The 20,318-nt window shown below is 37.3% G+C and overlaps 1 protein-coding gene and 1 long non-coding RNA gene across 3 annotated transcripts in view; one reads left to right on the top strand and one right to left on the bottom strand.

Moving 5' to 3' along the window:
* Positions 1-5,740: 5,740 nt before the first annotated feature.
* LOC136256176 (cell adhesion molecule DSCAML1-like) overlaps positions 5,741-20,318 on the top strand; it is a 46,028-nt gene continuing 31,450 nt past the window's right edge. For both annotated transcript variants that reach the window (XM_066049127.1, XM_066049126.1), the window contains exons 1-3: positions 5,741-5,839; positions 12,364-12,717; positions 17,535-17,912. In XM_066049127.1, coding sequence (XP_065905199.1) covers positions 5,788-5,839; positions 12,364-12,717; positions 17,535-17,912 — 784 coding nt within the window. In that variant the 5' untranslated portion in view covers positions 5,741-5,787. The remainder of the gene's footprint in view (positions 5,840-12,363; positions 12,718-17,534; positions 17,913-20,318) is intronic.
* Positions 6,089-20,318, bottom strand: part of LOC136256184 (uncharacterized) — a 143,910-nt gene continuing 129,680 nt past the window's right edge. The window contains exons 2-3 of the long non-coding RNA XR_010701358.1: positions 6,351-6,645; positions 6,089-6,295 (exon numbers count right to left, since the gene is read on the bottom strand). This is a non-coding gene — a long non-coding RNA (uncharacterized lncRNA). The remainder of the gene's footprint in view (positions 6,296-6,350; positions 6,646-20,318) is intronic.

Here is a 20,318-nt window from a genome sequence, read left to right as displayed (position 1 = left end):
TCAAATTCATGGTTTCATATTGCATGGCCTTGCTAAGCTATATATACTGGATTGAACTGTTTATAGCTATTTGCATATCTCACAATCTATTGACGTGCAATGTACATCAACCATTTTCACAAAATTATAAGCTGTATCATATAATAATCCTGTTTGTAACATATGCAGATGGAGCAAGGCCTTACATCACTACTATGAAGCATTCATAGCTGCTGCTTTGGTATGTTAGTCAATACCAACTGACTTTATATCTAAACAAAATTGTATGGCTATTTGCTGCACTACTGTGCTCAGTGGCGGATCCAGGATGAGGCATTTGGGGCAAATGCCCCCCCCCCCCTCAAGAAATTGCATACAAGATCGAGATACTCTAATAGAGCAGTCAATTACTCTAATAAAGCAGTCACAATGTTCATGAGACAGTGTAGCTTACCTATGAAGCTATAAATAGGATTTTATTTTACATAACAGACGTGATATAGTTTGTAAGGATAACTAGCTATTATTGTCGTGACCTTTTTTTTTTTTTGGTCTTCAACTGGTTTTCAGTAAGTTTTTTTTGGTCTTCAACTGTTTTTCAGAAAGGTGCCCCCCCCCTCTTTCCAAACTCTGGATCCGCCCCTGGTGCTTGCTATCAAAATTATATTGTGCATGTTCTGATAACCACCAACATTAGGCCCCTATTTGGTGATTATTAGTTTCTCATCCAGCCTTTCTAATTATCATGATGCGGGCGGGAGGGTATTACCATTATGCCATTATTTTATAATATTAACACACTGATGTACAGACCTTGTCCAAATTGTCTTTCTTTCTTTCTTACTACAAACATTTCCTTCACCAGCTGATTCTACTTTTCGTGATCGCCAACTGTTTTTCGACAGTCAACTGAAAGCCCGCTATACTTTGATGAAGTCGATAGGCGATTGCAACAAGGTGGATCCACTGCAGCAATTTGCTAAGATAAAACAACAGTTCTCCTGGCGATACATAGTGCATTGTAGTGTTCATCTACAAAAAATATAACGGTTTGGTATCACGTGTTCTTCTGAACATGCACAGAGTTAATAATGGCTTACCATGCGGTAGCCTCAGAAGGATGCGGGCGGTGGATGAGAAACTAATAATCACCAAATAGGGCCCTTAGGTAATAGGTAAATAAAGAAAAAGGGCGTCACTTTAATATATCCTGTAACTACTGTACTGTCAGTGTTGGGAGTAACGCGTTACATAAGTAACGCATTGCGTAATATTATTACTTTTGTGGTAACTAAGTATTTAATAACAAATGACTAAGTAATATAACGAAATACGCTATAAAAAACAGGTAATATAACTCAAGTTGCTTTACTTACAAATGTAATGCATTACCTAAGTAGCTAACATAGTTACTGTAACGAGTATAATATTACGTAATATCATTACTAGAAGTAACGAAGTTACTAATCTCGTTAGTTATCCTCTGAGTAATGTCTAGCCACAACAAAGTAACGAAGCCTATTACTTATTCACCAGCTTCTTACTTATAACCAAGATTTGCACATTGTCCAACAACGCAATCATGTCACGTGATGATAAAGTGGTAGTTTCACACGTGACAGCTTAAAGCTGTAAACACAAAGTAATATAATATGTAATATTATTATAGTTACTTTATTTTTTGGGTAATATGTATAGTAACTGTAACTAAATAGTTCAGTTGTAAGTAATATGTAATATGTAACTAGTTACGTTTATAAAGCAACTTGCTCAACACTGTGTACTATACTCCAATTTTTATTCCTCACATCTATTTGTAATACTGCATGGGGTTCCCCTTATAGAGCATTATCCATGTGGTACAATGTTGGCATACATACACATACATGGCTAACCGATAAATAAAGTCAGTCAAGAGCCAACTTAAATTGTTTAAGTACATGCAAGTAGAGAATTATCACCCAGAATGGATGAACTTATAATTTTGATTTTTGTTCCATAATGAATGAACTACAAATAATTTCCTGAAAGAAAATACATATCAGTACCACGAGTGGAGGTTCAATCATGTTGTATACTCAAACCTGGTTGATGTGATTATTAAATAGCAAACTAGACACTTAGATTTGTTATTTGGGTTTGACCCTTAATTCTCGTACTTGGTAAGTATCACATGACTTTTACCTAAATAATTATAACCATTAGTCCATTGCATTACCACACCAACTTTTGGGCATGTGTTAACTGCCTACATAATATAATACCATACATATCTAAGCAAAAACCAAACAAAGTTATAATTTTTCTTGGGTTCCCTTTAAAAACTTCTTTGTCATCTAGAGGGGAAACCAGTGGACTGGTAAAAGGGACAGATTTATGGGGGGAAGAGGCTAAGGGGCTGTAGCCCCTCCCCCCTCCTTTCCTTTCAAGTTAGTACTTAGCCAATAAACCCTAAATCTTCCGGCTATGTGTATCAAAAGCAGACTTATTTCAGGAACTATACATCACTACCAACACAACTAATGTCTATGTAACTATACCTATTATTCAACTCTGTTCCAGGATTCCCTCAGGAGCTTTTCAAAAAAACAGGTTTCGATTGTGGGTTGTATCTCCAGTTACAAAAATTGTAATTGTGGGTTTTGTTTTATTCAGTATTTTCCACTATGGCTATAAGAGGTGATTAGTGTGGTTTTTGAAATAAATTATATTGTTGGTTGGTTTAATGGATTAAAGTTATTAGCTTCAGTATAATAATGTACATTGTTCTATGTAGCTCTGACCAACTTGGCCATTTAGCAAATTGTAGTCTTTTGGTAATTTACTGTCTCATAAGGCAGCTATAGCATATTCACCCACTTTTGTCTATGAATGTAAAATCTGTATCAGTTACCTTCTGATATGATCTAGGATTTATAAAAGGGGGGGGGGGGCTAACTCAAGGTACTAATCTCTTGGGTAGAGGTGTGCAAAGCACACTTCCCAGCATGCAAAGCATGCTGGAACTAGGGGGGTCTGGGGGCATGCCCCCCCAGGAAAATTTTGAAAAATAGATGCTAAAATACTGCAATTTGGAGACATTTCCACGTAAAATTCATAATATTTTCTGCCTGTAGATATTTTATATACTGCCTTTAGATTATAGGTATATGGCTCTCTGAAGCATTTTGCTAATGGGTAGGTACAGACAACCAAGTACATGATGCACCCCTCTCACAATTGCACAACACTGAATAGGTGCATGTTAGAATAATAATGTTGAAAGTGGAAAATTTTGAAGTTTGAACAATACAAGATTGAATCTGAGAGCATTTTCAATGGAAATTATGTACCTGAATTAAGTATTGCCATACACATTAACTACACAAGTAGATGAATGAAGCCCTTTAAACAAACCAATGCACTTTATTGTATGTATAGGTGCAGGCAGATTTGGAAAAATTCCATAACAGAACCAACTACATGTTTCCAGTGAATGTTCTATTAGAGTAGTTAGCTGACTGCTCTATTAGAGTATCTTGATCTTGTACACCTCCAATGCTGATCCGGGTCCTTGTTGCATAAACGTTAGCATAAATCCACTGACAATACCTTGGAAAGATGTTTATAAGGTGGGTTTATGAGTATTTGTATTATTAGTGATCATATAATTATGCTAAGACAAAATTTCATTATAATACTCAGCATATTGATCAAGTAAAGCCTAAATATGAAGGGGAGGGGGCTTCAGCCCCCAAATCCCTCCCCCTGGATCCGCCCCTGTGCTGTGGGTTATGGTGCTGACATTTGTAGCCAGTCTTCATAACCTGGCGGATCTAGAAATAAGTTGACTAACACAACAGCAAATTCAGAAAGCCTATAAATGCAAATATAGTTGCATTTTTGCTAAAGATTACAGTGGACTAGCTAATAACTACTAGTACCCTTCACTGCATCCTGCTTTTCAGTACACTTTATTGGTGTAAAGTTTAACAAAGTTACTAGGCTAAGGAACATGCATACTAATAATTGTGAAGTTCAACACTACTATAGCTATTACTTAGCTATACATGTTTCTGCCTCACAGATTTAGCTGGTTAGAGCAAGGCTAAGAGGAGTTGATGCATTAAGGTATATAGCAAGCTATATCTAAATGCTTGGTAGCTACAAATGAAACAATTATCGTGCATGCATGATAGCTATACTCAATGCATATTGCAATCAGTCTTGACTTAATGGAAAAGTAAAATTTAATGATATAAACCCATTATTTTCCACTGAAAAACTGCTAAAACACTCTCAGATTCACTTTTAGAGGGCCTAATTTTCAAAAATTTCCTGGGGGGTATTCCCCCAGATCCCACTAGGTTAGTTGGTTGGTTGACCCCACTAGGTTGGTTGACCCCACTATGCTAGTGTGCTTTGCACACTAATGTAGTCGTTATTCCTAATAGCTAATTTGACCATGGATACTACATGAATCTTGCCACTAGGGCCTTATGAGAAGACTTGGTATCTTCTAACGTCTGGCTAGCTACCTATAGCCCTAGACCCTCCTTTCAAAAAATCCTAGATCCGTCCCTAGGTTAAGTTTTAGCCTTACCTGATGAACACTCTTGGAGTTATAGCAATAGATAGCTAGCAGGAACAGCAAAACTATTGATTTGTACAGTGACTACACTGGGCACTTGTTTAACTCACACAGAGTGCAATGGTGTATGGGGTTGGGGCCTGGCCCATTGTGTTTACCATGAACTGGCAAATCCATCAATGAATACAGTTTTACCCTAAGTCGACCCATGCATGCTTACAAGCTGTTCATGCTTTGAAATGGCTACAATTAATTTACATAACATGCATTGCATATTATAACTTATGTTTGCTTGAAATAAAATATGTATATTCTTAGTTTTCATGAACAGACAAATACAATGGCATGTCTGTTATATAAAAATTTCTGCATTGTTTTATTGTTTACTGAAGCGGTAAAAACATGCGCAAAGTTATTATAGCATGCTATGTTTTTATTGCAACTGAAAACAGAATATGCAAACTAGTCAGATTTCTGGTTAATAGATTGGATATAATCTGCAAAAGGGGTCTTAAAGCCTTACATGTGTTTGGCAACCCACAACTTGACTTGGGAATAAGGTACCACCTTGAAATTACGTTACATTACACACCACTATTGCTTGATGAAATTTCAAGGTGATAGCTAGGTTATTGAAAACCACAAGTCAAAGTTGAATATTTGGAAAAGCTATAAGCCATCTCTTCGCACATTTATAGGTAGTGGATAATGAACTATATCACAATGTCAAGTTAACCTCCTGAACATACAATGTACACACTGTACCATGCATATTCCTGTACAGTACAATTTTCAACTAATGTACATGTATAGCAAAACCTTCCACCAATGTACCTGTCTCAGCACACAAACAAGTGCCATTTGTTGTGCTAGTATTGGTTAGGTAGCAACTTAAACAACGGTCCACCATGAACACAGGTATTCTTCACAGCATATATTTAGGCTGTTCTTTAGCCAGGTTCTTCGAATTCATTTTCCACAACCCTGGACCCTGATGTTATCTGAGTACTTCCTGACTATATGAGAGCAAAGTCTCTTTGTAATTCGTGACCATCCGCGGTTCAGAAGTAAAATTGTAGATTATACAGCCACATTATAGCAAGGTGTGGTTTATGTGGCATAGCTATATGACATAGAGAATATATAATCCATGGCTATGACCACAAGAACTTAATTAATTTTGTGGTATTACTAAGAATCTTCGTGTCACATGACTTTTATGCTGTAAGCAGTGTGGCATGACTGGTGTAGGGCTTCGGCTATACATTATCCTATTAGCACTTTACGAAGGTACGTGTTGTATGTCTTGTGGCGGCTGATGGTTTTTTATACATAATCATGCGTTACAGTATAATTATGCGTTGTCAGCGAAGAACGGCTCTTACAAGGACACTTCGTTTAAAATCTACTACTGAAGGATGGAATGGAAACCAATCAAGCTATGGTTTGCGTACCTAAGTGCCCCACTTGTGTGCTATAAAATACCAAAGTTTTATCTCGATAACTTCAAGGATTAAGGTAGGCGGGGGTCATATCAAAACTCGTGTCAAATTAACCCATACATTACAATTTTCCATAAAATATTATTATGCGTAAAATCAATGTACAGCAGCCTATGGAGGTAAGTTAGTTTTAAGTTACATTATTCATCATAACTCTGGTTCTGAAGGCGGTATCAAAATTGTTCGGCCGCCATTACACACGCATAACACTCCTCTATCCGATGGTAACAAAATTTATTCGAAGCTAAAGTGTTTACAGCTTGCAAATTTACAACAAATGATGGTAAGTAGCAACTTACGCAATACATAATCCATTGGAGAGCAAATCACGAATCTCGCGTTCTAATTAAATAGCGGCATCACGCCGTCACCATGGCGATTACGAATTTTGTTCGGCCGGAATCGGATAGAGCAATTCATAAGGAGTTGAATGATATCAAGTTTTATGGTATTTGATCGTGTCTAGTGTTTGCAATTATTGAATATACAAAATGATGTAAAATGTATGGAGTTTGTATTGGAGAAATTGAAAAAGTGATCCATCCATCCTGAGAGCTTTGAAAAAATCAGTGTTTAATCAGTCCATTTCATGATCTAAGGGCAGAAAACAAACAAAGGACACTGGTAATGTACAATATTGCTGATAAAATGATTACTGGCTGTAAATTTGATTTTATCATTTTTGCCATTTTGACTTTACAAATCCCAATAGCATGTTTTGATATGTAACTTCGTGAATACTTTGCTTTTTCGTTTATAACTTTCGATCTACTGAATCGATTTTAACCAAAGTTCGTTATGTTTAGCGCGTACATATGTACTCTCGGCATACCAACTTACAAGAGATTTGAGCTTATTGCTGAAGAGATATAGCACTAAACATCCGGTGGTGTCAAAAAACGCGTTTGGGGGTAACTTCGTGAATTTACGTATTCTCGTATTTCTCCCTATAGAGTCCGCGATTGTTGTCAGAAAGAAGTTGCACACAATGCTTCGCTTGTTCCCCGTGCTTTTCTACGCCGATAGAATTGAAGACAAGCTAGAGAACAATTTGTATGGATCGGATAATCAAATCTCGGTTGATTAGAATAGGCAGTACTTAACAGACAGTTGATTTGGGAAGGAATTTTCCTTATAGAAGTGATTAGTAGTAGGTTTTGGTATAAATTAAGTTTTTAAGTAAAAATCGTGTTACATGTTCTTGAAAAACTAATGATTTTGCAAAACTCAGAAAAGCTAGACACTGGTGCTTGGATGCAAATTAATCGCTATATACTAGCGTATCTTCACAGCAAATTTCAAAGCATTCGGTTAAGCCATTGAGGAGTAACAGCCGATCAAAGTTAAAATTCACGAAGTTACCCCCGCCTACCTTACTGAGATTCGTCACGATTTGCTTGCGCATGTAGAATATTTTTGTGTAAAAAAAACTTTCTGTACGTGTGTTACAAGGGGGTGTCACATCGGCACACGCTGCAGGTAGATCTGCGACCGCGGTCAAAGTCTTGACCGTGAAAATTTTACCTTGACCCTTGACTTGTACCGTTTATCGTCTTTGACCTGTGACTTGAATGTTTTTGTCGAACTTTTGACCTCTGCCTTTTCTCTATTTCCAATACGCACCTGCGCTTGTAACCTAGAATAAATTTTTTTTGGTGCGTGCTACCAACAGCTGGGAGAGAAAAATCATTCAATCATGGCGAAATGCCTGTTGGAGCTTTGAAAATCTTGGAGATCCTTACTTCTTGTGAGTTACGTATAATTCTGTAAACTTGATAATAGCTACGTATAGTTTTTGATTGTGGGTTTTGACCACTGTAAGAGCTATTTTGTGGCCTTGACTTAGAGTTTGACAGATCGACCTACAGCAAGAGTCTGAGTGACACCCCCTTGTGTTAACAGTAGATTGAGAGCATCGTTCATAATTCTAAAGCTTAAAGTGACTATATGCACCACAAATTGTCAATCACACTATACAGTGAATGGATATATGGTTTAGAGATAGTACAACTGGATTCCAACCCCATTGCCTGTGTCATGTTAACTTGAATGCGCAATCAACACAACCAGCAGCCCAGAGAAGCCTGCAGCAAGGATCCGCTTGGCAACATTGCTAAAGTATGCTGTTTCTGTGTTCAGGTAAGGGCTGGTACAGATTTCCAGGCAGTAGATCAAACGTCGCATCTTTGATAGCATTGCAAGACAACTGCAAGGCAACTGCAAGGTCTGGATGCTGCTAAAAAATCGCTGCTATAAACAAAGTAACCAGCCAAACAGAACGCTATCAGTCTCTGCTGGGCCACGGCACTCAATGGAGTGCAGCAATTCCCATAGTAATGCCAGGAACATCTACTTTACCTGGTGTCCAGAAACCCCAGCCACATAAGTTTTTTACCATTTTCTCAAATTGTATGTTTTAGACTGTTCTTTCTTCTAGCACCCTTCTCTTTACTACCGACAATAATATTATTTATACCACTGATAGCCTATTTCATTGTCTACAATTCAGTACCAAGCATCGTTCTCTCAAAGAGAAATATACAATTTTCTGACACATGTACAAACTTCATCCGGAAACGTCCGTCCCTACCTTACCTAGGGATTCAGTCAGTTCACTGAACTGATCAATAATCTCTACCACGGGCCGCGTGACTCAGTGAGTGACGGGTGGGGCCTGTAACGGTAGCAATATGGAACACAATGGTATATAAAATAGGTAGTAGATACTGAACCGAAAGTTGGTTCAATACATGTAAACTGACAGTATAACGTAGACAAAAAGGGTTACTAAAATGAAAAAAAGAAAACCACAAAACTTGTACGGAACTCGAACCCTGGTGCACTAACCACTGTGGTGCTGCTGCTATAGCTACCCACTCCCCCTACTTTTAAATGTGACTCAGTGTGTTGAGATCCTGGGTGCTTGGACATTCTTTAGTGAGGCGAATAGGTTTCCAGAAAATGGGGCAGTCTGGAGATATTAGGTTGCTATTGATGTCCACTGTGGCATGCTGCATTGGTAATGACAACAATTCCATCAAGTATCAAACCTTACATATACAACATCTCAAATAAAGTCCTTGCTCATGCTGTGGGCAGAGAAACAAACTCTGCCCATTCTTGTGTGCAATATTGACTCAATTAAGAAGTAAACTGTATAATATTATAGTAAAAAGAACATAACCCTAAGGTGGACCAACCTGAACACTAATACTACTTGTCGCGTGCCCTAAAGTTGAATGTTCAGGGAAACTACTAGATGCGTGCCCTAAAGTCTAATACTTGGGGCATACCAACCCTAACATACAACTAGTTGCTTGATACTCGTGTAGATGTGACTGTCAGCTATTTTGTGTTAACTACCAAAAAAATTTTTGGTTCAGTAACTACTTCCTATAACATAATTATTACAATTATGCTCCATTACTATTGAATACTGCCACCAACTTCACCACACCTGCACTCGTAGGATGTCTAGTTATCAATACCTCAGCTTCAGCTTTGCCTCGACCTCCAGATATCCTACTCATGGTCACATTTGTGACCTGATCTTGGAAAACCTACATTTTTGGCACATGGGTCAATTTTCTGTTTTATAGCTTAAATGAGGTACTAGGTGTTCATCTATCTTGTGTTAAAATTTCAGCCTAATATCTTTAAGCATTCCTGAGATATGGCTGATTTTCTGTCCTGTACATTACAAACTAACTTTTATGGTAATGTATTGAGTTCTGTGGGTGATTAAGGGTGACAAATGGTGACAAATGGTGACAAATCATTTTATTTACTAATAATTCCATTCTTACCATCTAAAATACTTTAAAAGACATTTCTGATAGTTTAATGAAGTATTCTTGGTACTTTTCTGCAATTAAATGCCATGTATCATTGTCTAAGACTAAGCTTTAGCCATTCCAGCGCCTGAACAAATCACCCAATTTGTAAGTTACTTGTTGTCCCACGCATGTGAAATTACTACATGGTCTGATATAATCATCCATATCTCCTAGGAAAAAGAAGCTATGGGTATGAAACTTCACAGCAAGAAGGTTTAATAGTTGCTTTATCCAAATGTGTAAAAAAATTAATTAAAAATATTGTTGAAATTTTCATTTGAGTTTTCCCAAAAAGTTAGCTTGTGCCCAAAAGGTAGGTTTTCCAAGATCTGGTCACATTTAACTTCTATAACTACTCTCGGGCAGATCCAGAGTTTGGAAGGGAGGGGGTGCACTTTGCTGAACAGTTGAAGAGCAAAGAAAAGGTCACAGCAATAATGGCTATCATTTACCAAATGCATTTACTATAAAGTATATAAAGATCCTTATTCAGATCCTCATTCATAGCTTCATAGTTAAGCTACACTGCTTCATGAACACTGTGACTGCTTTATTAGAGCGATTGACTGCTCTATTATAGTATCTTGATCTTGTATGTAATATTTTTTTGAAAGGGATGAAGGAAGGGGGGGAAACATGCCCATCCCCTGGATCCGCCACTGACTCTGGTCCCAAGGTCTAATCATAATCATTTCCAAACTGTGCTTCATGTTATTGAATTAGAGATTGACATTTATATCATAGCTGGCTCTGGAATTTTGTTGATTTGGGTTAAAAGATAAATATTTACACATAAGTCTTAGAGTATAATTTAACTGTCTGTTAGTTTACTACAAAGTTTATAGAGCACCCATGTACAATGGCTGTTTTTTGCTCATGCATGGGTACAGATACGGGCATACACACACACACACACACACACACACACACATACACACACACACACACACAACACTAGGACACGTTCCTGGTTAAAAAGTCACATTTTGAAGTAATTTTGCATGCGTCATTAAGAGAGTGGTAACTTGTTTGAGTACTGCATTTGATAATCAGTCCATGTACAGTGTATATACCACCTACCCTACACATCTCATTCTCATTTTCAAAGGGAACATGTACAATTGCCTTATATCACTGCCTTTCTGTGCTTAGAAATGAGAAATTAAGATAGTGAATTAAGCTAGCTAATTTTTGTGTTGCTTTCCAGGCATTCCTAGAAATCCTAATATTTCTTTGTGCTGAAACTTTGGTCTATTATATATTGACACTTTACAACCTATGTGCTTTGGGAATAAACTAAAGGTTAAGCTGTGAACTTATGAATGGAGGCAAATATTCCTCAATAAGATCGCAGGTACAGAACAAGTTGATAATGATGTTTTAAGTGAAATAAAGTACTTATTATAACAGTCATATATCAAAAATCAGGACTGATGGCTCAATCCATTAAACTCCACGTCATATTCTATACCATGCAGGATATCCATAACTGACATTAACGATCATGACTGTTCTTTGTTGCATGTAGGCAATAAAAAGGTTATGAAATAAGGGAGACCGCCAATACCTGCAGATGTACTAGTAGACATTTAATCCATAATTCAACCTATACGTACATGGAATTGAATGCCCACTAATGTATCTGCTAGTATAGCTGATCTCCCTTGTTTTATTATATACTTTTGTTTACAATCCCATAACCAAATTTAAATTTCCTTTACCTTGTACTTGTTTGATTACTTTTTCTATGACTGGTGATCCCATGGACTTCACGTTATTATCTGAACGCGAACCCCCAAATTAGTATCAATTACCAGCTGAAAAGTGAAGTGGCCATTGTGTTTCATTCAGCTATGTTCAGCCCATTACATAGCATTACAAATGAAGAACAGTTCGAGAAGTACCTCTGCAATCAATCTAAGCACTAAGTAAAATACGGACAATTCCCAGTATAAACATAGAGAAGCCACTATGCACTACTGTGAATCGACACCTTTAGCTGTCAACAAAGAGAAATGGGAAGATTAAGGTAAGTCCATGATGTGTTCAGTGTACATATGTCACTATGCAAAAAGACATCTGCAGGGCTGAAACAACATTTAACAGTGGTACAGTTGAGCCTGTAGCTTTAGCAGTTATTGAGTTGCACTCGTCTGAAAGTATTAGTATGTAAGTCAGTCAGTCAGTCAGTAAAAAATTCACTGATTATTTTTTTTGTTGGTTTTTAAATTTCATATCAACTTATTGGAAGCATTTTGGGTCATGCTGTAAGTGCTTTGTGTTTGTTGTGTCTAATCAAGGATTTATGAAGGTATTGTGAGGCTGATTTCTGGTCAGTATGTTTGTGAGAAGGTGCAAAGCCTCCATGATTCCCTATTCAGTAGTACTGTACTGTATGATGCTGTATGACAATTTTTCATTGAATTTATGGTTGAGTGATAGCTAATCTTATAGTGGACTCACTCTGTTTGTGTAGTTGCAGATGCTCAGACATACACAGTCACCATAGTCAGTGAACCAGCTGGTAAACCAGTTGATGGTCATCCTAACACATTTGAATATCCCATACTAAGTAGTGTCATTCTGACATGTGTAGTAAATGCTAGTGATAACTCACACTTCAAAGTGAGCTCATTTCATTGGAATACTAAAGGATGTTACAATAATAGCGGTTATCACAGAGGCAAGCCAAGATGCTTTCCACATGATCAAAAAACACAAAGAGTTGTTGGTGTTGATCTGACTGCAAAAGATGCTGGTACAATCAGCTGTGCTGCTACTATCAAGTATAGGAAACATTACAGTAGTTCATTTACAATTCGTATATCAGGTGAGTTATGACAAAGTTGTGCTGTCTACTGTATGGGGTGAAGTACTGTACTGTACAATTTATTTTTTATTAATACTTTACAGCACAAGTTCTGAAGGTCTGTAGGACTCAGCTTGTTTAATAAATTATGTTTGAAAAAGTGGAGAAAGGAGAAAAAATACATGACTGGACCTGGGCAGCCTCAAACCGATTAATGCTCAAATGCTTAAAGGAGTCTGCCAGGTGGTCAGGATGTCTTCTCCTTGTTAATTTCAAGTATTTGTATCCATAGGAACCTTAGAAAGTGACTTATAATGTATATGGCTTTTTTGTAGGGGAAGGGTCTGGTGGATTCTCAGTAGAAATCTTGTGCATTCCTCTGCCCAATGATGAGAAAACAGTTCCAGCTATATGGTGTAGCTACTTCAAGTTAAAATCTCATTAATACCAAGTCATAATTTTGTTAGTCTCATGGGTATCTTGATTAATCAGGTTACAATATGTGACTGGATTTTGGAAAAATGATCCAAATCGCACATTAGAAGTTTCGAGATAATGCTTTTAAAGAATTCAAGTCAGCATGTAACTTTCCAAGGATGGCAAGCACGCATATGGATTTTACACTAGAGATGTATCAATCTATTACCTTTCAGTCCACCTCCAGTACTTGTAGCAGCTTGTAAAATTTCCTGCCAAAGAAGATAGAAAATCTGAACAGTTGGATGGGCAAAGTAACATCACGAGTGCTCACAAAGGGGAGGAGGGTGGAGGTGGTAGGATGGGCAAGAGATAGATTTCAAAATTGAGGCAGACTGCGATGGAGTCCAGACACGAGATTACAGGGCTTTTCTAGCTTCTTAGTGGCTAATATGTAGCAAAATCAACAGTAAAAAAACGTCTGTGGCCAACAACATCAAGCCATCCACCAGCCAACCACTGATTCTTGCCAAGCCAGACCCTTCACAAGGCCAGAACCACCATTCAAGCTCTCCACACCACCCAAAAAGACATCTGTTAAAGCCAGCCTCGAGTAGTTTGAGTAGTAGGTCAAAACTAGCAGTACAATAGCATAGCTATCCAATGGTGACATTAGTTTAATTTTTGCTGATGTGTAGTTTGAATCAGTCTTATAAAATCTGGTCACATATATCATGCACACTAAAGTAAAATAAGTCAAAAATAAGATGACTTTGTATACAAACTCATGAAATACACCATAGCTTTTTAAAGATCTCTTTGAAATAGTCACTAAATAATGAGAATGTGAAGTTAGCCTTACCTGAGACATAATTATACTTGAAGTGGTCATAAAGTATATTTGAAACCCAGTCACTATAATGAGGTGGTCTTATAATAAAGGTGGTAGAGGCGGTCTTTGTAAGAGGTGAGTGGTATTAATAATTATTTCAGAAGTCCAGTTTCAGTTTTCAATTTCCACTGTTTCCAATGTCACCATTCATTTAGTTTAGACGTTTCAGGCACAAAGATATTTACACTGAGGTTTTCACCAATGTTTGAATCTGCATGACGCTGTGCGTGAGAACATACCGGTTATTGTAGTAGCAAAAGTCTGAGTATGCAATCACACTAGTTGCTACACACTCGCACACGGTGTCATGCGGATTCGAATGCTGGTGAAAACCTCAGTAACATGAAAACATGCTTGTTCCAGTACAAAACTATTGGAAGTAAACAAATGTTCACCTCCTTGATATGTATTTGGTGAGGGCTCAGGTGAATGAACGTAAACTGACTAAAGTGAACTATCTAAAATTCTGTGTTAATTTTCATATGTTCTTTAAAAGTATGACAGTAGGAAATAAATAAAAGTGCTTAAACAAGAGCAAATATCACCTGCAGTGCAAATTTAATTCCTACTTTTGCCAATATAAATCAGCATGGCTGAAGTAGCAAGGGGCACTTCAGGTGATGATCTAGCACTTTTTATTGTAATAATCCCTACTAGCTGTAAAATTCCGATTTTTCTCTACCCTTGTTTGTTACAGTAACTATGTTGTAATATAAGTCATCATTAGTGAAATTCTTTAACACTAACGGATCAAAGCAAGAAAGGCACTAGATATATGTAATAAGGCTAAAATTGTACTGCAAGTAACTACTGTAACTAAGTAAAGTAGCCATTTTATTTACTGTACGTTCTGCTCTTTGTACAGCTCTACATTTAAACTAGTCTAGGATCAATCTCCTTCTACTGTAGCAGGTGTATATAGTACAGACTAGAGCTGGACGATATACCGATATTGTTAGTAGTCTGTGATATTTAAGTCATACCAGTTTTGATACTGCCTTTTTTTTTTTTTTAATACCGCCATACCGTCTGTGCACTATGGCCTCCCTGTGGGTTTGTTTCATCCCATATTTAGAAGGTAACCAGACATGTGACAATGTTTGTAGGCAGGTGCTGATGTAGTCAGCTAACCAAACTATGTAAACAATTTGTTTGTGGTAATTTATACCTGAGGTTTGCTGAGCTACCATGGGTATTTGGTGCTTTTGTTAAGGTAAATGGCAATACCAATGGCTTTTACATTAATACCATGATATTTAGTAGTCTGGCGCCGCCCGCCCCTTCGTATAAAGTAAGGGTCTGGTGAAATACAGATACTAAATCATTTCTAGCGCCCAGATTTGGCGCTAGCCAATTAGTGCATGCCAATGACGTTCACACAGAAATCGCCTTGGCAACGCAGTGCTTTTGTTCGAATTAAAGTGCAATTATCTGACGCAACATGCGCTGTCTAATTGAATTCCTTTTGAAATGATTAGGTATTTGTATTTCACCAGACCCTTACTATTTGCGAAGGGGCGGGCGGCACCAGACTAGATATTTAGTAATACCGTGATACTTTTTATGGAAGGTATACAGTTTGCTATTTTTCAATACCGCCCAGCACTAGTACAGACAATAGCTAATGGTTATGTGCTATGCAACTCACAAAGTCATGAATGTGCTACCTTGAATTCACACCTTGCACTGGAAACAACAAGAAATGGGATATATAAAGGAGGATGGCTGTATTAAAGATACGTAAGTCTATGATGAGAGTCCACGATGCATCTGTCAGGCTGAAGCAGCACCTACAGTGAAACAATTTAGCCTAAGCTAATATTTTATAGTTGTGACATGGACACAACTGATCTGCCTGATGTGTTCACCTGAAGCACGAGGACCGCACATTTTATAACTATTACATAACACTTATATTGCAGGCTAATAACCTGCCAGGTGAATAAACCACCCATGCCAGTATGAGTGTAACCACTAGATTTTTTTATATACATGCGTGAAAGATTCAATTGTGGCTAAGCAGCAGGTAACATTGCAGTTACGTTTGTTATAATAAATGGAGGAGTCCTAATTATAACATGGAAAAGTTGAGTTCTTGCAAATGTGTTTTAATGCTATCAAGTTGTTTAAAGACTAATTACAACATACTAAAGGCCTAAAGGGTTTCATAAGCTTAGTTGTAGCATGGTTAACTCGTGTTATCTGTAATGTGGGTGTGGTTCGTATTGGAGAACATGCTGAAATGCTTGTGTATGCACAATAACACTACTAATGTTTCCTAACTTGTAGAATGGCAAGGATACTGAAACACCTCCATCTAAGTGCTTCTTGTTGCCAAACTCCAACTCATGATAATAGTCACATGAGTATTAATTTATCCCCATGATCGATTTCAGTCTGAGCTTTTTTTTAAACAAACCAGGCGGTACTGCTACCTTGTGAGTTAGAGGGTATTATAAAAATAATTCCCTAACTACAGGGCATTACCACAGAGTAATATCAGATACGTATATCCAAAAATTCCTTTGATCTTCCCACACAAAGTGTTACATAATAAGTTAAACTTCTCTGAAGGCATCAATCAGTCAGTCAACAATGTGACTTGTTTTGTAGTTGACCTCTCTACAGGGTGAGGGTGACACATTTGTAGTTGAACTCTCCATAGGATGACTTGCTTATAGCTGACCTCTCTGCAGGATGGCTGTTTATAGCTGACTTTCTACTGGGTGACTTGTTTGAAGCTGAAATTTCTACTGCATTACTCATTTGCACGTAAATTGTATGTGCACAAGGTAACCATATATTGACTAGTGTAAAAATATTTTTTTAAATTAAAACATGGGAATAGAGTTTGCTGAAAAAAGTAAAGAAACAAGAGTCAAACAAACCAGCATGTTAAAGACACAGATCTTTATTTGGACTCAATGGATATGGTAGAAACTAAGGAAAAACAGTAATGTAACTACTTGCCACGCCTACCAGTTAAACCGCTTGAGGTAATGCTTTGAAAATTGCTGTGCAGATGGAGTAATCATCTTAGAAAGGCTCTTCAATGGTGTAGAAGAATCAGACTTAAAGCCACGGAGTTATAACACAAAATCCAACTTGGTGTAGCAAATGCGAAATCGAGGTACTCTAATAGAGCAGTCATCCTAATAGAGCAGTCACCCTGAAGAGAATTCAAGAGATCAGTCAGAAACAAGTAACCTGTATAGAGATCAGCCACGAACAAATCACCCTGTAGAGAGTTCAGCTACAATTGATTCACCCTGTAAAGAGATCGTCTAGAAGAAGTTACCTTGTAGAGAGTTCAGCTATGAAAAGATCACCCTGTAGAGAGTTCAGCTACAAGAAGTCATCTTGTAGAGAGTTCAACTACAAAGAAACCACCTGCAATTGGTAATTGCATCTACAGTTGCAGAAAAAACAGACGTAGTTAGTAATATTTCAGGAATCACTTCAGGAAATTTTAGGGAGTAATTTTGAGAATAATACTGTAGGTACTACTGTTACCTTTTGTGTATTGTAGGAGTTACTTTGACTGGAGGTAGAGAAAGCACTGGATTTGATGTTGTGACAGAATTCAACATCATTAAAGATTATTCTCCTATCAATCCAAAGAATAATGGTTTATTGTTTCGTTGTGTTAGCGGATTAGGACCTACAAGTCGAAACAACAGTGAATTTGGAGAATTATATTTTGGTAGAACAATTATTTCCAGTGGAGAATGTGATGGTCCTGCAATACAACCCCGTGGAGCAACTATTGGAAATTATGTCGGAATCATCAATGTCTTTTTATGCAAAGAGTTTACTCCTAGTAATGAAGGTGTTTACAACTGTACTATGAAAAATAGTAGCATGGCTAAAGAAAGTGTCAGAGTTGGAGTTTATTTTTCTAATAGAAGTAAGTTTTGTTAGTATGTCAGTAAATATGGAGGAATTGAGATGTTTGTAAACTTTTTGTAGCCAAATAATCCAGAGTGTGACAGGGTGACATGTTTGTAGTTGAACTCTCTAGAGGGAGACTTGTTTGTGGCCCTTGTTTGAAATACTAGAATTAACTCAAACTATTGTGTGGGTGAGGTGCTTCAGTACATCACAGAATGCATGGTTTGTATAGCAGCAGTAAATGATAATATAGTGATAGTCTGAAGATATTCCTACTATTACCCTGTAGGAAGCACAAGTCAGCCCTGTAGAGAGCTCAGCTACAAACAATTCATCCTGTAGAGAGTTCAACTATAAATAAGTCATCTTGGAGAGAGCTCAGCTACAACAAATCACCCTCAACTGCTCTGTGCAGAGTTCCCAACAGAGAGCGTAGCTACAAAAGTTTTACCCTGTAGAAAGTTTAACTACAAAAAAGTAACCTTATAGAGAGTTTAACTACTTTAAAAGTCTCCCTGTAGACAGTTGAGTTACAAACAAGTCACCCTGTTAGGGAGTTTAGCTACAAGCAAGTCACAGAGTTCAGCTACATCAAAAGTCTCCCTGTAGAGAGTTTAGCTACAATCAAGTCACCCTGTTAGAGAGCTTCAACTACAAACAAATCACCCTGTAGAGAGTTCTGCTACAGTACATTAGAGGTCTACCCTGTAGAGAGTTTAGCTATATAATCAAGTCACCCTGTAAAGAGTTCAGAGAGTTCGGCTGCAAAAAAGTTACCCTGTAAGAAATCAGCTACAACCTTGTAGAGAGCTCAGCTAGAAACAATTCATCTGTAGTCAGTTCAGCTACAAACACATCATGAGTTCAGCTACAACACGTCACTATGTAGAGAGTTCAGCTACAATGCAACCCTATAGAGAGTTCAACTACAAACAATTTTCCCTGTAAAGATTTCAAGTTACCTTACCCTGTAAGAAGTTTAGGTACAACCCTGTAGAAACTAGAGAGCTCAGCTACAGTACAAACAGTTCACTCTGTAGTAAACCAGTCAAGAGTTCAGTTACAACACATCACCCTGTAGAGAGTTCAACTATAAACAATTTTCCTTGTAGAAAGTTTAGTATGTGCATTTATCCTCAAACCGAGACTGCACAAATAAATGTGACTGGATTTGACAAAACCAGGCTTCTACAAACACCCAATGCTTTGACTTTTGGCCACTCAGTATGCTATTGGCCTAAATTTTTCACACTATGCATTTTCTTTCATAGTATTATGAAAGCAGGTCAAAATTTCAAACTGATGGTATACCTACATTGAGTTATTCTCCTTCAGAATCACAAATCTGGATGTGTGTGTGTGTTGATGTCTGATTTCATCAAATCCAATCACAAATAAATGAATTAGAAGTCTACCTGTAAGTAGTTTAGCTACAAATAAGTTGCCTTGTAGAGAGTTCAGTTACTTCATGATCAGAAGTCTCCTTGTAAAGAGTTGAGCTACAAACAAATCATCCTGTAGAGAGTTTGGCTACATTAGGAGTTACCTTATAGAGAGTCTAGCTATATACAAGTCAGACACACTGTAGAGAGTTCATTTCAACCTTTAGACAGTTCAGCTACATAACACCCTGTAGAGAGTTCAGCTTAAAGCAATTCAACCTTGTAGAATATAAAGAATTCAGCTACATATGTTACAAGTCATTTTGAGTGTAGGGAGCTCAGTGAGTAATGCATTACAAGTTTTTCCCTTCACAGGGCTGGAGGAAAGAAATTGAGTTGTTCAAGCCATTGTTATTAAAATATGAGTTACTGCACAGTATGCAAAGCGCACTCTGCGAGGTGTGAAGCACAATTATGACACAAAAGCAATTGATCTGTTCTTGCTGTGTGGCTCACACAAAGCATATAGTTCTTTTAACTACCATAAATGATAAAGCTTTCAAGGAAGCACCTCTTTTGTACTAAACTTATCAATTTAGGCAATCCTAACTTATAATCATAGCAAATTCATGAAAGATTCTTCCTTAAAGCAGATATCATTCCAGTAACAATGCATTGGACAAATTTATTAGCAATCATGTGAAATCAATATCCAACCATGCATTAAATCAGTACATAAAATTGTATAGCAAATGCAGAGCACACTCAACCACACAACCATATTCAGTGTTCAGCAAAATTTCTTTTTAAAAATGTGCATTATTTACAAGACAAAATAGGTTGATTATTATGAAAGTGTTTAGCAAAAAGAATACCTTAAATCTTTTATGGAAGGATTATGATCAAGACTCACAGTAGTGAGGCGTGCGGCCAAGAAACTACGAAGTGCACGCCCAATTAAAAGACACTGCCACTACTGTGAGTTATTTACACATAGGGTCAGTTTTGCAATATTAGTCCTGGATTATGCAACATTTCTC

This window comes from Dysidea avara, chromosome 5 (genome assembly GCF_963678975.1).
Source record: "Dysidea avara chromosome 5, odDysAvar1.4, whole genome shotgun sequence".
Lineage (NCBI taxonomy): Eukaryota > Metazoa > Porifera > Demospongiae > Dictyoceratida > Dysideidae > Dysidea > Dysidea avara.
Note: the sequence above shows the minus strand (reverse complement) of the source record. Positions and strands in the feature narration are given on the sequence as shown.